At 45.9% G+C, this 25241-nt stretch overlaps 1 protein-coding gene across 2 annotated transcripts; it reads right to left on the bottom strand.

Annotated features, from left to right (window-relative positions):
- Nucleotides 1–509: 509 nt before the first annotated feature.
- pthlha (parathyroid hormone-like hormone a) lies at nucleotides 510–12275 on the bottom strand. 2 transcript variants are annotated; one of them, XM_084701515.1, is made up of 4 exons: nucleotides 12102–12275; nucleotides 6297–6418; nucleotides 1728–2249; nucleotides 510–1266 (listed from the first exon to the last, which is right to left on the bottom strand). In XM_084701515.1, the coding sequence occupies exons 2-3, from the start codon at nucleotides 6401–6403 to the stop codon at nucleotides 1751–1753; spliced, it is 606 nt and encodes a 201-aa protein (XP_084557641.1). In that variant the 5' UTR covers nucleotides 6404–6418; nucleotides 12102–12275; the 3' UTR covers nucleotides 510–1266; nucleotides 1728–1750. The 2 variants fall into 2 exon arrangements, with proteins under 2 accessions (XP_084557641.1, XP_084557640.1); XM_084701514.1 differs by lacking the exon at nucleotides 12102–12275 and adding an exon at nucleotides 6853–7377.
- Nucleotides 12276–25241: the final 12966 nt, after the last annotated feature.

The raw sequence follows: 25241 nt of genomic DNA, 5'->3' as shown, positions 1-25241 counted from the left end.
GGTCAGCAGGATTCCCAAAAGCTTGTACTGCCAAGATTTAACATGATCAACTCTTGATCTTATAGAGGGCTGGAGCTATTGGCCCAAGGTCTATGGCCTAAGACAGATGGGTCTTTACTTTTGATGTTGTACCGAGAATTCTACTTGACAGACTTCCTGTCAGCGTGAGCTGGTATTAGGATATGATTGAAATCATGGCAGAACCATCTGTTTACACTTGATACTTCTAGCTAGTGTACTTCCAGTATCAAGGTATGTGGTTACAATGTCATTCCAGGAGGATTTTAGATGAGACTGTTTAATCTATTGCAAGTGTCCAATTGTCTCTCTACATCTAATGAGGTTTGGATTTCAAAGAGATCTGAAAGGAGGCTGAGGTCTTAGGGATGTGATGAGCTCGGCCCTTTAGTGTGTGTGTGTGAGTGTGTGTGTGTGCGTGTGTGTGTACTCGCGTTCTGGGGGTGGGGGGTGGTGGGGGGTTAGACACATCAAAGACTCACAACACCGAGTAGGGATACTGTCAAATGTTTAATCCATTCAGTATAGGGTGTTCTCTCAGTGCAGGTGACAAACAACAATATTCGTTGAGTGTTCAGTTTATGTACAGAGTGAACTTTTTGTCAATCAGAAGCAAAAGCAGTCCATGAGAAAGAAACATGGATTCCGGGGGAACAGTGTGGGGTGGTGAGGGAGAGGGGGGGCGGGGGGTATTGAAGCACAAATGTACAAAGAGCCAATGACCCTGTGTTTGTGGGTGACACGAGGGACATCCGGGTCAGCAGGGGAGAAACGAGAGACAAAGGACACACGGTGGAGTGGGAGAAATAACACAGAGGGGTGACCGACATTTTCTTCATTTCAATCAACCACAAGAAAAGTCAATTAACAAAATTACTTGTATATATATTTATATTTATATATCTAAAGTGCATTATGGTACAAAAATATAGAAGGTCAGCAGCACCTCGGTACATTTACAAAATAAATACACCATTCAAACAAAATAAATTACCGCAAATCTGACATGTATAATTGGCATAGTCCTAACAAAAAAAAGGAAGGATTCACAATGATCAAAATCTGTTGTCCCACAGAGCATTGAATAACGTTTCATCATTATTTTTTTATTGTCATCATTATCACTATTCTGGTGTGTTTAGAATATTTACAGACAATAAATATTTCCCTATTACTTTCCAAACAATCACTATTACAGAATACTGCAACATGAGTATTTAGGTGTCCATTTGAAATGTCCTTAGGTTTCTGTAAGACAAGAAACAGAAATAGAAAAATATATTAGTTATTATCTATGCATTCCCAAAACATAAAATTTCTTATAGACAGGCCCTGAAATAGAAACTCAATTTATAGTAGAAGTGTATTCCCTGTGTTTGTGTGTGTGTGTAGATTAACAGTGTGTGTAACAGAGACACGTGTTTGCAATTATGCAAATTCTACATGTTTCAATAAGAAAAAAAAACTCAATTTAACATCAAAAGGCTCTCGGTTTCAACAAAGAAACAGCAAGATGGGAGGTATGAAAATGTATGCAGCAAGTGTGTTTATTGATATGAATTTAATGTGTACAGGAGCCTGTGATGTGTGGTCATACAGCAGAGAGATATTTATTTTTCACCAACTTAGCATAAAATGAGTTGGCCTCGGGTGACATTTTCACATGCAGCTTAGGGCATGGTGGGAAATAACAGTTTGTAGCTCCTCACCTTTGTCAGAGACTGACAGTGTTTTAGTGCAGCGCCCCCTGTAGGCCGAAGAAAGGCCGCCACTCCAGGTGGTAGCCACTTCCGGGCTCGTCTTCCACCGCCCAACCCAGCGAGCGTGCCCGCCTTTTCCTCTTCTCGCCCTCCCGCCTCTTTCCGGACCTCCCTTTTTTCTTCTTCTTGCCGGCGGCCTTCAGCACGCCGTCCTTGTACGTCTGGGATTTGTTGGTCTCCTGGGGCAGGTTGGTCCCCTCCTCCTCCTCCAGTCGGAAGCTGATGGGGATGTTCTTGGTGGCCCCGGGGGGCTTGGTGTGGAGGGTCCCCCCGGTCGTGCCCAGGCTCACGCTCACCCCCCCCGGGAGACCTACACCGGCCCCGCTGCTGACCCCCGTTCGGACGGGCAGCTCGCGGATCTCGGCCGTGTGGACCTCGTCCAGCAGCGTCTGGAGCCACATGCGGCGCTTGAAGTCCTGCAGCGTCCGGCTCTTGTCGTGCATCAGCTGGGCGTGGGTCACCGAGCGTTTCCTGGGAGGCGAGAAGGAAAACAGGAGATATGGAGTCAGGACGATGTGCATACAAGCCTCATCGAGGAATCTTTGTTTTCGAGGTCACTTAATGAGTTACATTTTCCTTGACCTCAGTCAAGTGTGTCAGTGATCATAGCAACAAGCACGGTTCAGGGTGGATCCAGAGGGAATCTTGGTTTACTAGCTTTGCACTGCATGTCACAATCAGCAGCTGGCAAATGTCGTCCACCTACTACATACTAGGAGACCGGTAAATGATCCAAAATGTCTGAAGCAATTACATTGGATCATGGATTTAATGTGCTAGAGTAAAGGTTCATTTGAGTGAACTACATTGACGCTTTTAATCCCAGCTGACATTTACACGTGCCCTGTCGCCAGTAGAGGGCAGTATGAGTGAACGAATGCGTTGGATGTTTCAAGTGTATCTCGGGTAGCACTTATGATTAAGATGTTTTAGGGTGGGCTGAGGTGGCTTGTGTGTACAGTTTACTGACTTGTAATGTGGTCCTTTTTTGCCTTTCATGTGAGGAGGATGATGCATATCAAGAAGTAACGAGGGAGCTTTCATCAGCATTGCACCTTGATTGACAAGGTAAGAAATTGTTTTAGTTTGATTCTCTTGGTTTGTACAACATTGCAATTTGGTCAAGACTCCGTTTCTGTACTGCTGAAATCATTGGCTATCCCTGTGACATGATTCATAGTGGAGAGAATAGGGCCCTTTCCAAGCTTGTTAAACTGATACATAAGATTGCATTCTGCCAAAAGTTTTGAGATGAGTTTTCCTTCCATTAGAAAAAAATAAAACAATTTTCCCCTCCCAACATCCACTAAATAAGTCTATCTGTCACACTGGCATTTGTGTTGTAGAGGGAAAGTAAACTTACATCTGTATTTTCTTTTTAATATTCAGTATTTATGACATATTTATTGATGTAATTCATTCCACAAGTAAAATTTATTCCTACTGAACCTCAGAACCGGCTCCCCATCCTTCAAAAATAAACGGAAGAGATAGGGTAAAAAGAAAGGAATGTCTATATTATAATTTCAAAGAAGCGTATAGCTTAAAAAATGAATATAGCAAGCAACCACTTAGATATTATTCCGGCTATAGCTCCCAAGTCCGGTCCCATTCATTCTGGATACCTGAACGGAAGCAATGCTTCTGAATAGACATTCTGCTCCTGCGAGAGCCATCTGTTCACTTATCCTAAACGGTGTGAATGGCAGGGTAGCAGCCAGAGCTCTCCTGCTCTGCTTGACGTAGCGTCTTACTACCTGGGGCCCTGATGCTTCTAGAAACAGAGAGAGGCTGAACGAGGGCAGGGTTCTCTGTCTTCCTGGATGGGAGCATAAGTGCGGATGGAACACTGCTGCTGGACAGCTTTTGGCCCAGAGCGTCTGAGCAGAACATCGGTAAAGTTTGAGTAAAACACTGACATTGAGGCCACTAAAAGAGTCGATGGGGTCGAATGGCTTTTTTAGATGAGGAAAGCTCTTTTTTTGTCTTGCTTGTGGGGAGCTCTGTCAACTGTTTGATCAGCTGTTAGTGATTTATGTAGATATTTCTTACTTGGGCTTTTTTATTTTGCTGAAATTACAAATTGACCAAGACTCAATGAAAGAATTGCTGTGAACTGGCAGGGTTTGACCTTCCTCTCCCGGTATTTGTGAACATTTTACACAACACTAGGAACGGAAATGAATTGTCATTTTAAGAATTTGCAAACAGAACGAAAAACTATCCTTTCAATTATTTTTCTTAGAGCAGATTAACATTAGATGAAGAACAACTGGTTATATAATTTATCAATTTCTCAAGCTCTTCCAAGATTATAGAGCAGAAGTATATTTTCTTCTCCAATGAAATAATATCCGGGTAAGAATTTGCCTCCCATACAGAGCAAGCGTTTGAAAGTGGCTTTGTTTATATGCATACAGATATTTCCTGTAATTCTCAAGACTGAAAAATCAACGTGAGTGTACCGTCTTTGAAAACCAATCCGTCTCTGTTTTTACTTTTAACACGCTCACATCAAACACTCCCCAAGGCACAACTAGAGAAAGGAAAGACGCAAGAAGGGGTGAAAAAAAGAAAAAGAAAAAAGAATAGGCTCGATACATCCTGACGTGGCACGCGTCCAACAGACCCCCTTCTTGGCCTACCTGATGTTAATTGTTTCTCTGTGCGATGGGTGGGTGGGGGGGGGGTAAAGAGGGGGGAGAGAGAGAGAAAGAAGGATTGTGTTCTGTGTTTACCGCCGAACCACCAGGCATGTCATTTCCTTGCGCTGGCCGGTTGAAGCCCTATCACAGCCGCTGGCCGCGAGTCAAGTGAAACCCTGCCTTGCCTCCCAGGGCTCCCTGGCCCTGCTCCAGGGCTATCGATTGCTCAGTGCTTTGCTCATTTCCATGCCCGTTCCCATGCGCTCAGCAACCTCTTTCATGTTTATCGGGATAATACGCTCATGTTGATACACATCCGTCATGGGTTAAGGGTTTACTCAAACTTGGGTCAACCTCAACAAGGTTATGGTACCCCTTATGTAGGCATCATCTGGCAGAGCTTCCTTTTCCATATCAAAAACGGCAGCTTCAGGGATGAACCTAATCCTACATAGGCAGAGACCTCACACCTTGCCACATGCATAAAAGGCCCCTGTATTGTACTCTAGACCCGCAGGACTCCATTATCAGCCTGTTCACTCTCTCCATATTCCACATACTGTAAAGGTCCTATCCTGCTGGGAGGACACACTAAGGCATGGCTTTAATATCTTTTTGAAGGCCTTTTTTTCCCCCCTTTTCCTTCTGCAGAGTCTGGTTCAAGACTCACACCGCTGCAGCCAAATGCTGTTCAGATGGAATCCCTGTGAGTTTCTCGATACTGATTTAGTTTGCTCGGCTCTCTCTAAAAGCCTTTAGTGTGATGATATTAACACGGGGGGAACAAAGCTTCACAGATGTCAGTGTTCCAGGGATGCCCCGTCGGGCAGAAATATTGACCACCTTTAGCACCCCTGCCCACATCCTCTCACAGTGGCTCTCTATGGCTTCATTAAAACGCGATTCAACCAAAGTGCACCCCTGGCAGTGAGGACACATGCAGAAAAAAAATGAAAAAGCATGGTAGGGAGGGATATTATCTTACCAAAGGGAAAAGCCCTCAGTGCATGTTTAGCATGCTGGCCCGTGTGGGCTTCAGGACTTGAAAGAGCGTTTACTCTGCTAGGCATAATATACTTCACCAGGAGTGCCAGGTTTAGCTTGGTCCGCCGCCTAGCCGTGCATCAGCATTACCCCCCCCACCCCCCACCCCCTCTCTAAGACTCTTCTTTATCCCTGACGGACAGCGATGGATAACAAAGTGCCGAGTGGTGGTGGTTTTGGGGGGGGTGGGGGGGTGGGGGGGTTGGAGGGTTAGGTGAGTTGGTCACACTAGCGAAGGTGTGAAGATTTGGGAAACAAACAAGGCCATTACTGTATTTAGCCGGTGGTCCAGAACCCCCTGCCAAGCTGGGCCCAGGGGGGTGTGTGTATGTGTGTGTGTGTGTGGAGGTGTAGTATTTGTTGCAGCGGAGTGGGGCTGAAACGTCCTGAACAGTTACGAGCGCTTGGGAACTAGCAGGGGAGAGAGAATGGAGGGGGGTAAGGGCTCCAGACTTTATCACACTAAGGGCTCGCGCCCACCCCCACACCTCCACCCTCCTCTCTTTAAGTAAACATGCAGGTGGGCGAAGACTATCAAAACAGCTGCCAGCACGTTTCACAAATGAGCACATTTTCCAGCCTATTAGAAGCAACACACCCGCTCCCCCCACCACGAACACTACTTTAACATAATAAACATAAATAATAAATCAAAATAATAAACGAAAAAAATAGATGATCATTTGCCATCGTCATTTCTTCTACATCTGAAAAGAGTTTCTTTTCACCACCCTTCCCCAGTCTCGAGGCTTCCTCTCTTCAGAGTTCTTCTTTTAATTTTGAATGGATTCATTAATTACAGTATGATTGAAATCGGGAAAAGACTTACATTCTGTTGCTCAAGGCATCAATTGGTCTCCCGTAGTGTGGCACAGGCGAACACAATAAGAACACAGCAAAGCACCACTGTTGTAGGACTCTCCTTGAGCAGAACATCTTGGAACAAGTTCTCTGTGGGAAAAAAAATAGTGAAACATGTTTTACAAACGTGCAACATGTATATAAATACCTGAAAACATCAAATGTTCATGTATAATTTAGCATGAATAATGTTTTTTTATTCAATCAACTGTTTTTTACATTTTAAATATATTAGTTTTAAATACATTTGTTTTAAATAATTGTAAACAGACAATACAAGTAGACAAAAACAAAGAATAAATAATTGGCTTGTTTTTACTAATTCACATTTGTCTTGCAGACAGATTAAGTAGAGCCAGAACGTACTGTCTACTGACTACTGCACTTAATGAACTCAAACCAGTCCAGCATGTTTCAGAGCGAAACAGGAATTCCACCAAGTCCAATTTGCCACAACAAAGCCCCAAACTCAGCTAAAATGAAACCAACAAGCTCAAAGGAGAGAAGACTAGAAGGGAACTTACTTTCCCAAAGCTGTGTCTGTCCAGTTAAAAAAAGAACTCTGGTCAGTGATGTCCTCAGACTTCTCTAAAACAGAGAGAAACTCTCCCCAAAATTTTCCAGGCTGGGAAAACACAAACAAACAAAAAGCCGTCTAGGTCAATCCAGGTGATTCCTTCCTGCTTGAAAACAACTCAAACACAATGAGTTTGTGAGATGTAAGGAAGGGGGAAAAAAATCCCCTCAGAAATGAGATCCCAAAGTCCTCCTATTTCTTTTTTTCTTATTTGCCCCTTATCTCCAAACAGCACTCACTTCTGGCCTCAACAGTTTTCCTTTTCCAACAAAGTCGAGCAAAAGTCTAAAAAGTCAAAGAGGGGATCCAGAGTCAGTGTTGTGTGATGAGCTCTGCTCCAGGTGTGCTGCTGGCTGCTCTGAAGCAGCTCCTCTAGTAGATCTGGTGTAAGAGGCTGACCCAGAGCCTGTTATAGAGGCAGCGCAGCAGAGCGACCGGCAGAGGCTGGAGCGAGAGGGATGGGAAAGTTTGCTGCATGCTGTCTCTCTGCCTTTTGCCGGTTCGGAGGCAGAGGGGGGAGACTTATGAGAGGCCGGGCCCCCCCCGATGATGCCCCTGCCCCTGTGAGTGTGTGTGGTTTGTGTGTGTGCACATGTGTTTGTGTGTTAGTTGAGAGACACCGAGCTGGAGAGGGTGTGGGGCGAGAGAGACTGAGAGGGAGAAGAGAGAGGGAGAGAAAGGAGGAGGAGGAGGAGAAGGAGGGGGGATTCAGAGAGAAGCTAACGGTGGCAAGAAGGTGGCGCCCAAGCAGCACTCTACAGCACCCACACAGATTCAGGAATACTTTACCGCTGAAGGAGGTGGAGGAGAGCGAGTCAGTGATGTCAGTGAGGGACGATACGAGTGTGTGCATTTCCCATCCCCCAATACCTGACCACCACCCCCCCCCCCACCCCCACATCTCCGACAGGCAATTGAGGGACACGTCAGAGTTCAGCTGAGTAAAGCTCTGATCTTTTTAGTCACCAGAGGCAGTGAGATGTTTCCGCAACACTGCTGGTGTCCATTGGCCATATACAGTAAACGGAGAAAGGACGAACACTTTTTTGCAAAGGTTTCGATCCTTTGGAGTTTTTCTCCCAAGGTTGAAAGCTCAGCCCGGATGTGTTACAATCAAGGTTGACGTTTTCCCACTTTGAGGAGGTCGGGCCGCCGTCGTGACTGCGTCACACCATATGATGCAGAATGACATCCAGGGGACGAGTGTGCGCTGGTTGGTTGGTCGACGCAGTGACTCTGGGCCACAGCTGGCCTTTAGACTGCACTTTCTCACTGTCCCCAGCCCCCCCACCCCATTCCCTGACAGGGAAGAGAAAAACTGTGACTGTGAACTTCACTCCCCTCTCCTACCCCACTTTGCCTTCGGCCAGGGCGGTCAAACGGCAACAAGTCCGGCGTCAGCGCCACACAGGGACTGAACCGGGATGAGGCAGCCCCCCCCCCCCCCCCCCCCCCCACACGAGGAACAATGTGAGCTGTCCTTCAATGGGTGTCGCTGCTCTCAGAGACACTCTTCACCTCGAAGCAGGCTTTAAAATACCATACGAAAGCGAGCCCAAACTGAGGGCAGTTTCATACACGGTGTAGTTGGAGGTATTGGAAGACTATCAGAAGATACAGCTCCTACGCCTGAACATTGGCATCACGTCTGCTGGTCAAAGTAGCTCCAGTGACTGGTCTGTCCGTTCGTCTGTCTGTCTGTGTAAGTCTGGGTCTGTTTATAGGAAACATTCCTCTCCTGCCCTGGATTCCAGTTGGAGAGATACCTTAGCGCTCTGATGAGGCTTTGGCCCTGCTGCACGGTCTAGCTCAGCAGAAAGTCCTCAAGGACTCCTGCAACTGCTCCACATCGTGTGTTGGGCAACTTCTCTTCTTTAAAATACAAACGTTGTACAAAATACAAACCCCCTGTTTTTAATTGTGAAGCGCTAGGACGTGTCCTTCTACCAGACAGCTGGAGCCGATTGCCGATATTTCAAGTGGTGTCCGTCAAAGTAACGCAGGGGAATGGAACGCTGACCGCAACTGTTTGTCTCTCTTCCTGTTGTCTCCCCTTCAGAGACGGAAGATGTTCTCACATGCTCTCTCTCCCTCCACAGAAGGTTGGCTACAGAGAGGAGTGGAGTCGAGGAGTGGACAGCAATTTTTCAAAACCTGGTCTTGATTCTTTTTTTTTTTTTTTTTTTTTTTAGGGATGGGGTGTGGTGGCAAGGGGAGTTAATTTCAGTCAGTCTGGAAGCTAAAGCTACCCCAACCTCCTTGTTTATCTTCTCTGTCTGAAAGTTCTGGAGACACTGGACGTAAGGAGAAGTACGAACGTTTAAGGATTAGCCCGCCGTGCGTTTCCAAATGTTTAGCTAACATTATGGACGGCCTCCAAGGTTTTCAAACAGGGCAGCGTTCTTCAAACAGGGCCAATATCCCAAATGAGGAATGACTGAATGTACTTGCGTTGAGAAAGCCAGCGTGCATGCATTTTAACAGTCTTGGCTAGCATCTGGCTGTAGACTAGTACTAGGGGTTCCCTGTGTACTTGATTCTGACTCACAAGAGATGTTTACTCTGACCAAGATTCCAATTTACAAAATGTTCTATTTTTGTGGATCAGTGACTTTTACCTAGAGTAGCAGCTTGAATGCTAACGTCACGTTATTAACTGACAAACTGGTACATTATAGGTTAATTATCACTTATTGTGAATGGGCGTCAATCATCAGTACAGTTGCAGGTATGATGACACCAGAGCAAGGTTCCTGTCAGGGCTTCTGTTCATAAATTAGAAAGATTAGCTCCCAAGGGAATCATGGGAGTATTTTCCCAGAATGCAACAAACAAGTCTTCTTCCTGTCGTTGTTGCCGTGGCCACGCTTACCTTTATATAACGCATACACGTTTGGAAGGAAAAAATGCCTCATATGATTCCACTCTGCAAAAGTCTACTTTACCTGCATATAAACAGGTAAAAAAAAGGCTTTTCCTGGCAGCAAGAGGTATATGGGGAATGAGCCAGGAAAGCTGTTTTAGATTCATCGAAAATTGCTGCGTTTTGGCAGAGGGCAACATACACAAAACAAATGTCCGCTTTTAATCTTAAAACTTCACCCCCCTCCCCCCCCCCACACACCCCCTGCCTCTCCCTTTGAAAACAATCCTCCTCACAAAGGCAAGTACTGTTACCCCTCCTCCTTTGCCGGCCACCTCAGACCCCTCTCCATCAGTGGGCGATGCCTCCTGTAGGGTCTCACCCGTATGAAGGAGATCCTCAGGCAAGTCATGTGACTCCTGGGGAAGGAGCAGTGTTTGTATTTGGAGGGGCGGAAGTCTTGGAAAAATGACTAAGCCGAGATGACGGAACAGTTTGGGAGGACGAAGCTGTGACGGTGCGCACTCCTGCTGGGAGGGGGGGGGGGCGCTTTTTCTCCCTGCCCTTATCTCTTTCCCAAACACTCTTTCTTACTCTCGCCTTCCTCTCTTTGTCCCTCTCTCCTTCTTGCACACACTTAATGTCCTCTCGCGTCTTTTCACCTCTCTCTCTCTCTCTCTCTCTCTCTCTCTCTCTCTCTCTCTCTCTCTCTCTCTCTCTCTCTCTCTCTCTCTCTCTCTCTCTCTCTCTCTCTCTCTCTCTCTCTCTCTCCCTCTCTGTCTCTCTCTCTCTCTCTGTGTTGCTCAGAGCCATCCCTCACCTCTGACCCGCATCCCTCCCTGTGGCTCTACCTAAGCCCTGGCCTATTTGATTTGTGAGGGGAAGAATGCAGCATTCACCCTCCTTCCTCTGGACGCTGGACGGACAGAAGCTCCAGTTTTATTGGCCCACTTATAGGGGACTGGGGAGAGGGTCTTGCTGCACACTCACCTCTCCTGCTGAGGTCAAGCACAAAGTAATATTGTGCTCTCTCCCTCTCTTTTCTCTCCACACCCCATACTCCCCACAGTCAGGCAACCACAAATAGAGATGCTTTCAAAACCTAAAGCCACAGAACTCACATTCCTCGAATAACTGCATCCCCCAGCCTGACCCCATTACCATATTGAGGAAAGGGATGAAGGGAAGGGTGTCTGTGCCCTGACCTTTCCCCAACCCCTCCCATCCTACCTACTGTAATGCCCGGCCCTGTAGTTCCAGCCAAGGACAGCTGGCACAGGTCTACGTAACGCAGGTCGTTCATCTGCCTGTGAAGAGCAGAGGAGAGGACTGGAGGAGGAGGAGGCCAGGCGCCTGTGATCCGCCTGTCTGTCTGTCTGTCTCAGGGCCATTTCTGCAGATGTCACCAGAAAGGCGTATTCTATCCAGTGGTGTGTCATGCTTGGATCCCACCAAGGCAATATCTAGTCCCTGCACTCAATTAGATTGGTTGCGGTTTGCTGTCGTCTGCCAGAAAAAAAAACCCTTTACAGTATGAAGGGGATGAGAAAGTGGTTTGGAGCTTGTGACTTGCGAAAGAATTGTCGATTTCCTTATCTAGAAAGATTCTTTCCTTTCATTTGCATACCTCTGCCTCATTTTGGTTGCTTCACTGTTAGATGAGTGCTTGGTGGAATGGTAGCCCAAAACAATGACTCTCGTCCTCTCCTTTTCAATAACATTTTAACAAGACCAGTCCATGCCATCCATTCTGTTAATTATTCTCTGTCTCCGGAAAAAGTCGAGAGTCGAGTATCTCTCCTCTTTTGAAGCTAACATTTCAGAATCACCTAGTCTTCTGAATGGCTGCCCTATACCACACTCACCCACCCTCTCCTCTCAGTGGCCCTGCTGTACCCCACATCCCCACACACAGACTGTTTCTCATCCAGGCTCTGGGCGAGTTTTACCACCCCAGACGTGGGTTAGACATGGGCAGGTCTCAGGCTCTAGTTATTGTGGAGGGCTTTACAAGCCAAGAGAGAGTCCCTTAACAAGGCTTCCTACAACGTCTAACATCTTTGAGGACAAGCTCTTGTTTTCTCTGGGAGTCCCCCGATTCCCTCTGTTCGTAACATATTCAAACAAAGCCAGTCTTGTGTCTCTGTGTGGATGTTCTTATCGTCATTGTTTAGACTTTATTCCCAATGTGATGGTGAGATAGTTCAAAGTTCTATCCTTGAAATCCATGCAAAACTGACAAAATTTCTGAACCAAGATGAAACATGAAAAGGTGTTACAGGGGTACACACATTGATCAATCCACGGACAGAAGTTTTGTAAAACTCACTTACCACTGTAGGTACAGGTATCTGCAAACTTTTCTTCTTGCTGTTATCACCAATCCATCTGCAAGTTCTCCCGAAAAAAAAACAAAAAAAACCTTTCTTTGCTCTCTGCAAGTTTAATTATGACGTCAAAGTCACACTCTGTTGCAGGGACGATGTTGGAATGGTGAAGAGAAGTCTTCACTTGCTGAAGGCTTCCTTACTGTCTTGTGAAGTAAGTTGGTGTTTCACAATATATAGAAGGGTTAGCTCCGCTGCTGACATCATTTGCTGGTCATCATCACTGCATCATGGTAATAGAACCCATGCTGCATATGTAATTAGACGGATGCACTTACTCACGCAGCCTATCTGTCCCTCCCTCCTTCCCTCCTTCCTTCCCTCCCTCCCTCACACTCTCCTTTCTATCCCTCCCTCTTACACACATGCACAGACACAGAAACAGAGAAAGCGACCCACACATACACTTGCATGCACACACATACACACACCACAATTCTTTAGGCTGTAATTTATTGCGAAAACAAATGACACGTGCCAAATGTACTTGTGTTGTATTATCTCCCTCAACCAGTAAATCTCATGTTATTCACTAGTAAAGGTTTAGGGGGTCACTATGGATTGATTCTCAAACCTCCTCAAAGACTTTCCAGTAAACTAGACTTCCACGTCACTGAGTTGCCACAATTAAACCTGCCCAACCTAGATGTTAGATTTGAACCTAGAAATGACTGTTATTACTGAGGTCATAACGCTACCTAAACTTTTCTTAGGCAGATTAATCTCATGATTATAAAGCCCATCATCAAAACAATGTCAAGAGACAGTGCAGCCACGGCTGGTGTTTGGGGTTTGGACTTCTCCATTTGAGTTGTGCGTAATTAAATAATAGCCCCCTGTCGAGTTACTTGTCTGACCAACCTGGTGAGGGGGCAAAAAAGCTTTCCAAAACACGCCATAGTGGTTTGTTCCTCTCGCCCACCCTTGTTTGCGTAGAGTCCCTGCTAATCTCGGGGCTCCAACGCAAACTTGCTCTTATTTCCACTCGTGTGTCGTCTGGTCTGAGGTTGTCTATGTTTAGCTGAGGCCCCGTGGTTTGGGTCGGTGCACTACGCTGCATGCAGGGTCACTGACTGTGTTCCCCACAAGACGAATACATTTCAGCCAAGGCGAGCCAGCTTCTCACCCCTGCTAAACCCAGCTCTTCACACACTGACTGCACCACTGAAATAGCTCATGCAACTCCTTGTAGTTCTGCCTGTGAAGTTACTTTGATGAAAACAGGAAGTCATGTCTTCCTTGCCGGGGTTAACAATATGTTAAAGGTGTCAGTCAGATTATAGTAGAGCAAAACAAACGGTTAGCATGTTTGCTTGCCCCCCCCCCCCCCCCCCCCCATAACAGAGATGATTATGGAAGGTTCACTTGAGTGTCTCGTAATGGTGCTGCGCCCAGTGCCATTATATAACAAACTTAATTCCACATCAGCAATTTTTTACAGATGACAGTGGAGACCGCTCAGTAGGGTGCTTTTTTGTCGCCTTCTTAAACTTGGCAAATTAGCCTTGTTGTGAGGAAAACTTCCACAGCAAGCCTCTCTCCCATGAAAGGGCTGAATTACTCTTTCCCACGCAATAGTGATTTGAAGGACATTTGCGTATCTAAAGCTGGCAAGGTCTTTGTATCTGGCAAGCTCTACATCACGAATCTCAGGTTCTGGTATTCCCTTTCCAGTCCAAGAGATGAGTTCCAGTTTTGGCTGTAATAAAGCCAAACCCTGGTCCAAATACACTTCTTCTCGCTCTCAGGGACAATCAGCTGATGGAGAAGAAGGAAGACCTCACTCTTGTCACGAATAACCCTGTCTAAAGATCTGAAGACTCGCTGAAAACCTGAAGACTTTCGCAAGTTCTTCCATCAACATCATTTGCATCCTTGAGTTTTTCAAATTCAAAGTGCATAAAGCCTTTTGTCCAAATCCCTCCTCTGTCACCCTTCACCCAGATGTGTTGAAACGGATTACTCGACTCCAGGGTCAGACTGCACTGAATCCTGTCCTCTAATATCACAACCTTTTTCATCACCGTCGTAGAACTGCCTACTACGGGAGTTTCAGCTCCAAGGTCATTGGTGCAATGTAATGTCTGTATTCTTGTATTCTGGACCCTGCTGGCTTGGCTGGTTGGGTTCCTCAGTGTGTATGGGGCAGGTCAGTCCTATGTGACGCTCATCATGTTTCTGTACCTGGTCATGTATGGTCATACTGTGAAGAATTTTCCATGAGGGTCTTAAAATATTTTTCCTCTCCCTCTTTGTTTTTTTCTTTACTCCCCGGTCACTGCCTTCCTGAGGCATTACGCACCTCGGGCCGGGAATGAAATCGGCATGAACATAGCCAGAGAGGGGAGGTCAGTTCTGTGTGGTCTTCTATCAAAGTCACCTGCCGCCTCTCTCCTGGCCTGTTGCAAACCCAACTCGTCTCTACACGCATCCTGGTATGGAGACTCCACGCCCTGGCGTTCCGTGATATACGACAACTGAGAGTTAACCCCTTCATCTTCTCACCCACCTTTCACCTGCCCTCTGAACCAGTCTTTCTTGGGAGAAAAACAGATTTTTTGTATTTATCTGGAAACAGTTGAATCACTACAGAGTAACGACTCATGCACACGGCTAGTCCTTTCCACCTCTCGGTTTGCTTTTCCAGAGGACCTGCGAGCACTCCCCGCGTCAGGGTCAGTGGAATTCCTCCGTCTCTTTCTTCCTGTGTAGAGGTTAATGACTGTGGTTTCCATGGTGTGCAAGTATTATTTCCTCCCATCCTGTCCTACCTCAAACATGCCGGCTCTCCTTGAGGGTGGTGAGAAAACAAGATGGATGACATGAGGTCAGTCCAGAGCCCGCCCTCACACGTTCTCCTTAATGGCACTCTGGCGAAACTGGCTTCCTCGAAAAACTCATTCGTAGAAAGCATTTTGGGATGTATAGATTGCGCAATAAGCCGAATCTTGGGCCCCCTTTTTTTTTTTTTTTTGCCAGATTACAATGGCACTTCATCCTTCTTTTTAAAACAATCTGCCCATCCACAAAATATCGTTTTTCCTGAGCGTTTACGGCTTGATTTGTACTGGTATGCTGATAGCCAGTATTTGCTGTCAACATCTCAATCAACAGGCTGTTGGAGGGCCTATAACCCACAGTGTGTGTGGCCGGTGCGGTAGTCAATAAAACTGCTGTCCTTCAGCTCCAAGTTGGCGCCAGGGCGGGGTCTGTGGGGCCAAGCGGTCAGATCTGATTGGACGAGGCTTTCTCCTGGCATTGCCCGAGCTTTCTAGAGCCATGGTTTGCTCCTGTTTCCCTTCGTCAGGATTTAAGGCCAGCGGCTGTACCTATTGGATCCATCTCGGAGTTTCGGCAAATGGAATGAGCCAGGCGTTTTTTTACGGCCTAAGAGAAATTCCCATACCAAAAACAATGATGGTTATTGTGCCACTTTAAGCCTTGATGGCAAAGCAAACGGGCTTATAGCCTTAGGGCCATCAAGCATGCCCACAGTGTTTGGAGAAGGGAATATAAAAATGCGTGACACAGGACACAGTCGGTCTTTGACAGTTGAGTTAACATGGAAGACATGCAAACAGAAACTGTTCACTGGGTTATTAAGAGACTGTTTGAATTCTTGGGAAAGCATTCCTCATTAATTAAGTCACAGTTATCTGAACTGCACTTAATTAGATATCCGGCTTTTGTCTGTTTGCGTTACTATCAAAAGCTTGTGTAAAAGTATGGAAAAATATAAAAATAGATGGGAGGACAGGACTACAGATCTACAAAACACCTCGTTAGTAAGATTTTGCATTCAACGTCAACAGTTTACTATCAGCTTAGTAACCATGGATTCAATGTGGTGTTCATTTAAAAGTGGTTTCCTTTATTAAGAAATTGTAAGATCCAAAATTGTCCCGTAAAAACCTGTTCCACATGTGTTGCTGTCTTATTGTGGAGACAACAAGCTGAAAAAATTAGATATGGAAAGTATTTCAAAGAACATGCGACAATGCTATTAACACAGCTCTTTGAAAGTGACTAATAAAACACAACTCATTTGGTTAACCTTTCTTCGCGTTAGTTCACTTCCACCTCAAGGAGGAAGTTGAAAATTAGTATTTGAAATAGCAACATTTTAAATCACAATTGGGTCAAAACCGGTGAGGCGTTAGCTTTAGCAAATTTTCTCAGTTATTTTCTCTGTTATCATAGATGCTCTGGACGCCACATGAAATACTGTTTTACTGTATTAAAGAAAGCCTATAGACTATATGTTGAAAGGAAAGCCATAAGACTATATGTTGAAAGGAAAGCCTATATACATTATGTTGAAAGGAATATCTAAGTACAATTCATTAGTTAAATCTTCCTGACTCCCAACAAATGTTTACCCCTAAACATGACCCTGAATGGGTAAAGCTGAACATGGAATCAAAAGAAGAAAGGACATTGAAGGAACATATATTTTTCTCTCTCTTATGGTTTATTACCCATTCCCAGAACCCATTTCCCCCATTGAGTCAGAGAGCATATTTTATTCTACTGATCCTCTCTTGTCAGGCCTGATAGGTTGCCAAACCGATTTGCCTTTGAATACTTAATTTGATTCAGTTACATTTCATGCAGAATAAACGTGAATATGTTTTTTTATAAAATAACAACGGGCTGCAGTTCAACACAAACCACAGTTGTTACCTGTACCCTACGCCCTCTCCTCATATCCCAATGTGTTTTCTGGACTGCTAATTACCCCAAGTACTTTGATGTTACGTTTACATTATTATGTACACATGCCTTCGCTCTCACTCTCGCTCTCCCTCGCAAACATACACACACAATATGTAGCTACTTGGAGTCTGTTATTAATTAGTGGTATTTTCTTGTGCTATTAATAGTTGCGTGATGTCTGATTTGCTTTGTGTGGCGGAAATTCAACTTGGAAATTGAACCTAATTGGATGTGTTTCAAGTGTGGCCAGGCAGACGGCTCCGGCACAGACCAACGATACATTTCATTGGCGTTCATGTTGCTCTCTGTCTGTCTCACTTTCTCTCTTTCTCTCCTCCTCTCTTCCTCTTGCACGTTTGGGTAACCCAATAATCTGTGATATTGACATCAGAGGACTCTTCTCGTGTTCCCATCTTGGCCTCTGCGCTTGCATTCTTTAACTTAAAGACAAATGTATTTGTGTTTTGGGGGGTTCCCATTGACCTACATGAGTTCTAAGGGAGGCCTTCCTTAGAAACCTTCAAAGTCCCCATTTTAACTGGAAAACTCCATTTTTCACTGGCGCCTTCTTTTGCAGCATAACCCCTGCTTGGCTGTCCCCAACACACCGTAGCCAAGTTGTGGAAGAAAGAGGTTGGAATTACCGATTCCTGCTCTAACTTAATCTCCGAGGACACCTATGCACATGGAAACTACTGTAAACGGACCACAAGAAAAACAGTTCATTGCACTAGCATAGTAAATATTGCTAGGAGACATTTTGAGTCCGAATATTTTAAGTAATGCAAGGCTTTTAAAAGAATTATGTGAACAGGGTTGACAAAGTACATATGTTTTCAGATGAATTTTACGCCTGTGTTGAAAACCCAACTGCCTCCCTCTTTACTTGGTTCGGCAAATTTGCAGACATTGGAAATTGTGTTTTTGCATTTTCAGGTTTTAAGTGCCCGAGAAAACACTGCAATATGTTGCCTCTAGACTTAAAAGTGACACACATCCTAAGTGGGTGGTAAGACATCGGGGTTGTACGGTGGAAAATTGGGCAGCGGGAAAACATCTACGTTTAAAGAGAAAGAGTGTATTATTTGGTGTGCTCCATTCGGTTTTACCATGCATAGCTGGTTAGTTGGATCAATAGGCTCATTTCTAATCACTTTTGTCTCAGTTTCAAAAGTGGGATGTCAAACAGCGATCTCTCACCGCATCTATTAGTTGTATTTCATAACGGATTTGGCATATTAGGATTTGATGTATTGCAGTCGCTGTGACACATTTTGTCCCATAGTGGAAAGTGACGGTTCATGTAAAAGAATCAGACACCCCCTCCTTACCAAAGAGCCCATCTCCATTACAACTGGTTTACATGTCTCTGAATGTGACCCCGTGTGATGTGGGCAGGGTCCGTAGTGCAGGGCAGATCCCTTTGGGGCCAGACAGAGCTGATTGGATAATGCTATAATAACACTGGTGCATTGCGACTCATGGCAGAGGGACACCACAAAGCCGCAGTCAGACTAATCTGTGGGTCTGAGGCGGGGAGGACCGCTGGCTTTATCTGTGCACAGCAGACCGCTGTGGTCGCCTTTTCACAGCTCCCAGCATTTCACGGCCTCGTTCAACCAGGCTGGCTTTCCACTTGGGGGGGGCGGGGGTGAGTAAGAGGTGCCCCCACACTGACGCACTGCCTGGCCTCCTCGTGGATCATTCGGACTTTTCACTACAGGCAGGACTCCCAGTCCCTGTACCCCCCCGGTCCTTGCCCAGAGCAGAGCCCCAAATGTCAGCCTCACATCGAGAACGGGTAGCTATGTTTGGACCATGTGGATGTGTCACAGACGTCGATTGTTTAGCCTTGAACTTTCCGCCCGGTGGAGTTCCACTTTTGTACACGCAGTGACTGTTTTGGACCTCGGTCATGGAATAGGCCAATGTTAGACTTGCCTTTTCGATGATAGTGAAGTTGACAACTGAGTCATGTGAAATTGTGGAAAGAGAGTTGTCGGGTGTATTCTTATTGCTGTCCTGCACACGTGACCATGAATGAGTGTCAGTCCTGGTCCAAAATCCACAAACCGAGTCAACATGTCCGTACGACAAAGCTTCAAACAGTTAAACCTCTCAGGTACATTCAAAAAGGCAAGTCATTGTAAGCATGACCTAATGCTTGTTTAGAGTTTAGCCAAATAAGGCCCCTGCTATAACTCATTTAGCATACCAAAAGTCACCTTTCGCACCATTTTGGATGTAATGATCGATGATGGGTAATAAATAGGCACTGAAAAGCCCTGTTCCAAGAGCAGGGAGGAGCTCTCACACATTTGATTCGCTGTGGCAACACACAGTAGGGCACAGCCTGGGAGAGTAGGCTTTGACAATTGGATATTGTTAGGCCAGGGCCTAGCATGCAGGTGTGTTATGTAATAATGAATATACTAACCATCTCTCTTGAGAGGTGTGATGGCAGCTAGGTAGGGAGGTGCCGATGGAAACGAACCCGCTCCTCACAGTATGGAAAGGCAGCGATGAAAACACAGTGGGGTGCATGTGCCGTGTGTGTGTGTGAGTGTGTGTATGTGTTCATGTCAATGGACCCGTCACTGAGACTGCCATTTTATTTCATACATTTCATGACGACTGGTATTCCCTTGGCCCCCCAAAAGGATTTCACGTTGTGCGTTAATACGCAAACGAATATGGGCAAGACACGTGTGTGTGTGTGTGTGCCAGAGTGCGAGGGAAAGAGAGAAAGAGAGAGGGAGACCAGTGGAATAAAGGACTACATTCTGCCTCAACTGGTCAACTGGAGGGTCGTTAATGTACTTTGAAGGAACCAATTTGTGTCAACTTTAAAACCTAGCTAACAAAGTGAAAAGACATTCGTAATCCTGACACAGTCCTACACAGGGAGCCACTTGAATTAAGCACGTTTTTTTATTTTATTTAGCTTGCCATTTTTTTCCCCCGCATCTTTCACATGCCCGAATTCTCTTCAGGTTTTCATATCAACGTTCCTTACAAACCGGGTGTTTAGGAACTGTTTAGGAGCCAGACCATCTTACGATTCAGTTTGACTTTGATTAGAGTGTCTTGACACGCTGCCCTGGAAACCACTAAAGAAATAAACAAAGACCAGACAAGACAGCGTTTTCTGATTGTGTGATTGAGACACACCCACCACAAAGTGTATCAATGGCATGTGTGAGATGTTACGTGGGGTCGTAAATTGATATGCCTCAGGAGCAAGTAATAATGAATAATGAGGTCCAGTGATAAATCTGACTTTATACATGAACTCTTGATACACCAGGGCGTCATCCTGGCTAAAATAGCCCTGATAGAACAAGGTTAAAGAAAATGTGCTCGGAGTGGCTCCGTCCAACTCTACACTCATGTGAAGACGGGGGGAGTGGGGGGGGGGAGTGGGGGGGGGGGAAGCTCCCTGGAGACTGTGGACACCTGGTTTTGATATTCCACTTCCTTATGAGAGAGTGAGGCATTGATCTCCCTTCCAGGACTGCTCATCTTTCCTGTGATTGATAAACGGCGGTAATAACCTTGGAGACAAGATGCCCAGAGACGCCCACCCTAGGCATGTGTTTTCGGTAAGTCCAGACTATCCTTCTATACCATAGCTGGGGGCTCGCATTTCACAGGTTTCGTTGGTACTCTAATCAGCCAGATATACAGTATTTTTTCGCCATCTACCTTTATATAATTTGGTAGTTTATACTACCACTACTACTTTTCGAAAAGTTCGTCAATCACGACTACTGAAAAACAAGCTGTAGTGGTTGGCTCCTTGCCAGGTAAGGATGGGTGGGCTAGACCAGACCTGGTTTGTAGACACAGCTCACCTCTGCTTCTGCTTTCATCATAGTCAGTTGGTGTGGGGCCCCCGGGGGCCCCAGTCTGGGTCTCTGACCAAGGCTCCCACAGCCTCTCCTCTCCGTGGCACATTGGCTGTAGCCAGCTGGAGCAGGCCAAAGGCCCACACAGACCAGACACCCTCCACCCCCACCACCACCACCCCTTTTTCTCTCTCTGTCAGGGTGTTTCTTTCTCTATCTTTCTTTTTCTCTCTCTTTTTCTCTCTCTTTTCTCTCTCTCTCTCTCTCTCTCTCTCTCTCTCTCTCTCTCTCTCTCTCTCTCTCTCTCTGTCTGTCTGTCTCTGTCTCTCTCTCTCTCTATCTCTCTCTCTCTGTCTATCTCTGTCTCTCTCTCTGTCTCTCTCCCTCTCTCTCTCTCGCACTCGTGCCCCCGGCCCCCATAGCTCCCTAAACCTCAGGCATCACCACAAGCGGACCGTCCTCTGCCAACAAACACACAGCACAAACTCCCAGTCTGAGCTCTTATTTTTGCCTGTGCTTCCAGTGCCCTGGTAAACATAGCACTGCTGTAAACTTGGCGTGGGCGGCATGGCGTTTGACGAAGGCGGGATTCCACACGCTGCTATCCGCCCCTCACTTTTTCTGTTTTGGAGGCAGTGGTGATGTCACTCTGTCTGTGGTGCGGCGTCAGCCACGCTGATTGGTTCCAGCCGGCGTGGGCGGGGGGGGGTGGGGGGCTGGGTTGGGGTAGGGTGTGTGTGTGTGGGGGAGGGGGGGGGGGGGCGCGGTTGGTTGTTTGGGCGACAATATCATAACACTGGGACAGGGCCCAAGTCGGGGGAAGAGGGGAATGCTGTCTGTGTTGAACTGTACGCACTGTGTCTCATTCATTCTCAAGTTTCTATACCTCGTTTCACACAGACTGAAGGTCAATCCTTTTCCTTTTGGCGCTCCCATACGTTGACTTTGGTGCAGGGGAGTGAAACAGTAGCGTCTCACAGTGGAGCACAGTAGAGCGAGACCATAAACACTCCATTTGAAAACATCGCACTGCCATTATTTGGTTGAACTGTTCCCCCCCCCCCCCCCTTCTTTGATCCAATCAGCATCAGTTGTCTTTGTGAATGTTCCTGATTGGCCTTCAGTGCGATCGTAAGGAGGGGATCCAACGCGTTACGTGTACGCATGTGACAAGGAGCGAGCTATGAAAAGCAGCGGTGGGCGTCCAGCTGCCGCCTCTGTGTTGTGGACTGCGTCTGTGGTGGCGGTTTCCAACCATAGGGTTTCACTGGTTAAAGGAACACATTTGTGACTCACTGCACGGGCCTCAGAGTAAGCCTTTCGCTCTCGCCAGCCCTGTCTGCTGGGACAGGCCCCGAATACCGACACTGAGCTTACCGTCCCGTCTGAGACTGGTCGCTTTACTTTGCTGTACTTACCGGAAAACTGCGTCATGTGATACCACAGCCTTCTCCTTCACAGTATGCGGTTAAACTCGTTTTGTCGTCTTCTCATCACCGGGGTAACTTTGTTTTCGTATTACGCCCCGGTGCTGTCCTGGATTTTGATCTTGGGATCTGCAGCAGCCAGGGTCTCCTTCCTGGGGACCCCCCCGGGAGCTCTGGTTTCTCGCCCCCCCAGTGTGCTAAGAGCCGAATCTCACCCACACACACACACACACACTTTGGGCCCGTGGCCTTTCCGACCACCTGCGTACAAAACAGCGAGTCTCTGGCACTTCACAGAGCGCCGAGGCTCCCGCACCCGCGGGGTTAAATATCGAGTCTCGGATCACCCTACTCAGATCAAGCCAAGTGCTTAACATGGACTGATCTTTCGCTCTGCAATCGCAACATCTGGCTTTACAGCATGACAGTATTGACAGTTAACAATGTAAATGAATCCCCCGGAAAATCCATTAGAAGGACTTCACTTTGTCAGCACATTCTAATACTTTGACCTAAACTCCCCTGCCTGGTTCTTAAATTTTGCTGCCACCCCTTTACCCCCTAGAGTTGGTGTCAAGTGGACCTGCTAGCAGACAGCAATCTGGACCCCCCAGATATCAGCAGGGGGCTGGCATGCACTGGCAGCTGTATTCAATTCCCCCCCCCCCGTCCACCAACCAAACGTGTCTGCGTGTATGTGGGAGCAAGGGGGGCCTACAATGTCTGATACTCCTGACAGATTTGTTTTCGATCTCACATGGCCACACCCAGTTTCCAGTCTGTCCTCACTCCCCATACTGCATCAGTTCACAGGTCACGCCCACTGACTATCCATGCATTTGGCAATCACCCCCGGCCAAGGAATTCTCTGTGTGGGTGGTTTTGTATGAGAACTCTATAGAGGAGCAACCGTACCCCATCAGAAGACAGTGTGGCCAAGACTGAAGCTGCAGGCTGGATGATCTGGATCAGCGATGACATCACCCTGCTGGCTGTTGTGTTTGTATCCAGGCTGTTTATACACACCGCTGGTCCTGGGTATGAGACAGTGTGCGTGTGCGTGCGTGTGTGTGTGTGAGAGAGAATGTTCTGGGTTGATGAAGGGGCCGATGGAGACAGCAAAGGAGCTCCACCCAGAGACAGCTCATGAGGATGACGCCATTTTGACTGAGACGTAGGTTTCCGTGACGCGGCCGGCCCGCTGCTCCTCATTGATCACAGCGCAGAGCGACGATTGAGTTGACAAAGGTGCCACGGATTCTGACAACTCAGCAAAGCTATTTCGATCGCCGGCCTCCGCCTGCGCTCACGATCGTCTCATCAGTCCAAGGAAAGTTGGCCGATATGTCAAAACAACAAAGATTTTAATGACAAAAAAGGACGACGATAAAATACACTTTTATTCGATTTTGCAGAGTGATTCAAAAGGAAACAGTGAACAGAACAAAAGCTGTCACGCTCATCTTTGATAAATGACCTCCCCCTTGGCTGTTAAAGTGTTACATAAATATAATAAGCCTTAAATCTTTGACCTCATTCACTTCACTAAATGTTGGGCATGGAACAATTGTAATTTCATGGCATACATTCTGGACTTCATAGAAAATCGTACAACCTTAATCAATTAGACGCAGTCAGAGAAGAAAAATATGCTGTTTACAGCCATAAACCGCTTCTGACTAGAAACTGGTCCTCATGAACTTACAAATGAATGTCAGACACAAGTTCCAGAACATACTTTAATCCTACTGCTGTATGTGGTCTGAGTATTCCATGATAGATATGCTCTATCCTCTTAAAGATCAGTTAGGGGACATAATATGATTTCTGTTTGTTTTAGTAAACGCCTGTTCAAGCAAGAAAAAAGCCCCAGTTTTCTAGAATTGCCCATTTCTCTTTTTGGGTGTAGTATTTTCTTTTTTGGTACAATCAAGTTCTTTAAAACATAGACATGAAATGGCTGACTTTGCCATTGTTTTGACGCCAGTAATATTCCTTGGGAGGGTCCGCAACAATAAAAGGGTTTCCTCAGAGCTCTGATAGAGGAAATCAACGTGGTCGCCACGGTTGCGGTAGAACACTCTGTCTCTGCTGAGATTAATTAAGATAATTGGGCTTGTGTTTCCCTCCTGTGTTAAGTGATCTATGAGCCATTGTACTTATCATCTGTCGAATACACCACGCTATGGCAACTGTAGCCTCTGGAACAGACACTGGTCCTTAAAACCACTCAATAAAATGTCTAACATGCAGAATCAGGGCTATAAAATAAAATCCCCTGTTTATTTTTTGACAAGTTTTTCTTTTATGGTACTTTGGAATTCCCCTCGTGACATTTTTTCTCAATTATTTTTCTTGACTGTTTATGTCAAAACATAAGTTAATCATCTTGCTGTAATTGAAAGCAGACTATAGCCTTGTGAAGAACACAGAATCAGAATGTCTGCTTGTCACCAGTCCACCTTGGAATCACTTCAAGTGACATCATTTTCAATCTTGCTGTAGTCATTTCTTAAGATTTCCTCTATGACATTGTGTATATACAACAACTGCCAGAGTCCTTCTATTCTATTCTATTTTAATGTTCTCTATAGATCGTGAGACACTGAAAAGCACTACTTGAGACAGCTGAAACACACAGCATAACTTTAAAACCACACATTTGACCACACAGAATGAATTATTGTGTCTTTAGCATTGCTTAATAATGGTCTATTATTTTATTTTTGCAGTGTGGTAGGGTATAGCTTTGTACCAAGAAGTTGAATGTTGGTCTCTTCTGTCCATTGATTTAACATAAGCCAAGGCATAACCATCTATGTTTGTCGTGACTTAGCTAAGCTCTCATGACATTGCTAATCTATCAAGCTGTCAATATTGTCTGCCTTGTACAATGCTGTATGTGTATGGTATATGTGAGCTTGCATGGGAACCATGTTGAAACACTTTTCTCCTTTTAAATACCACAGGAGAACAACACACAGAGATTCTTACAGGTCTTAGCTTACATGTTTATTGAAGCTGTGCTACGCAGTCTTGTTTTGATAAGACGAAGAAAAGTTTTTAATATATCGTTCACAGGAGAAAATCAATGT

This window comes from Hypomesus nipponensis, chromosome 7 (genome assembly GCF_054491055.1).
Source record: "Hypomesus nipponensis isolate SF chromosome 7, ASM5449105v1, whole genome shotgun sequence".
Taxonomy (NCBI): domain Eukaryota; kingdom Metazoa; phylum Chordata; class Actinopteri; order Osmeriformes; family Osmeridae; genus Hypomesus; species Hypomesus nipponensis.
Note: the sequence above shows the minus strand (reverse complement) of the source record. Positions and strands in the feature narration are given on the sequence as shown.

Bases quoted from the DNA above. Each gene is read 5' to 3' on its own strand.
- pthlha (XM_084701515.1), bottom strand. From the start codon at position 6,403: ATGTTCTGCTCAAGGAGAGTCCTACAACAGTGGTGCTTTGCTGTGTTC. The intron at 2,250-6,296 runs GTAAGTCTTTTC...CTCGCCTCCCAG, and splicing joins GATGCCTTGAGCAACAGAAT to GAAACGCTCGGTGACCCACG.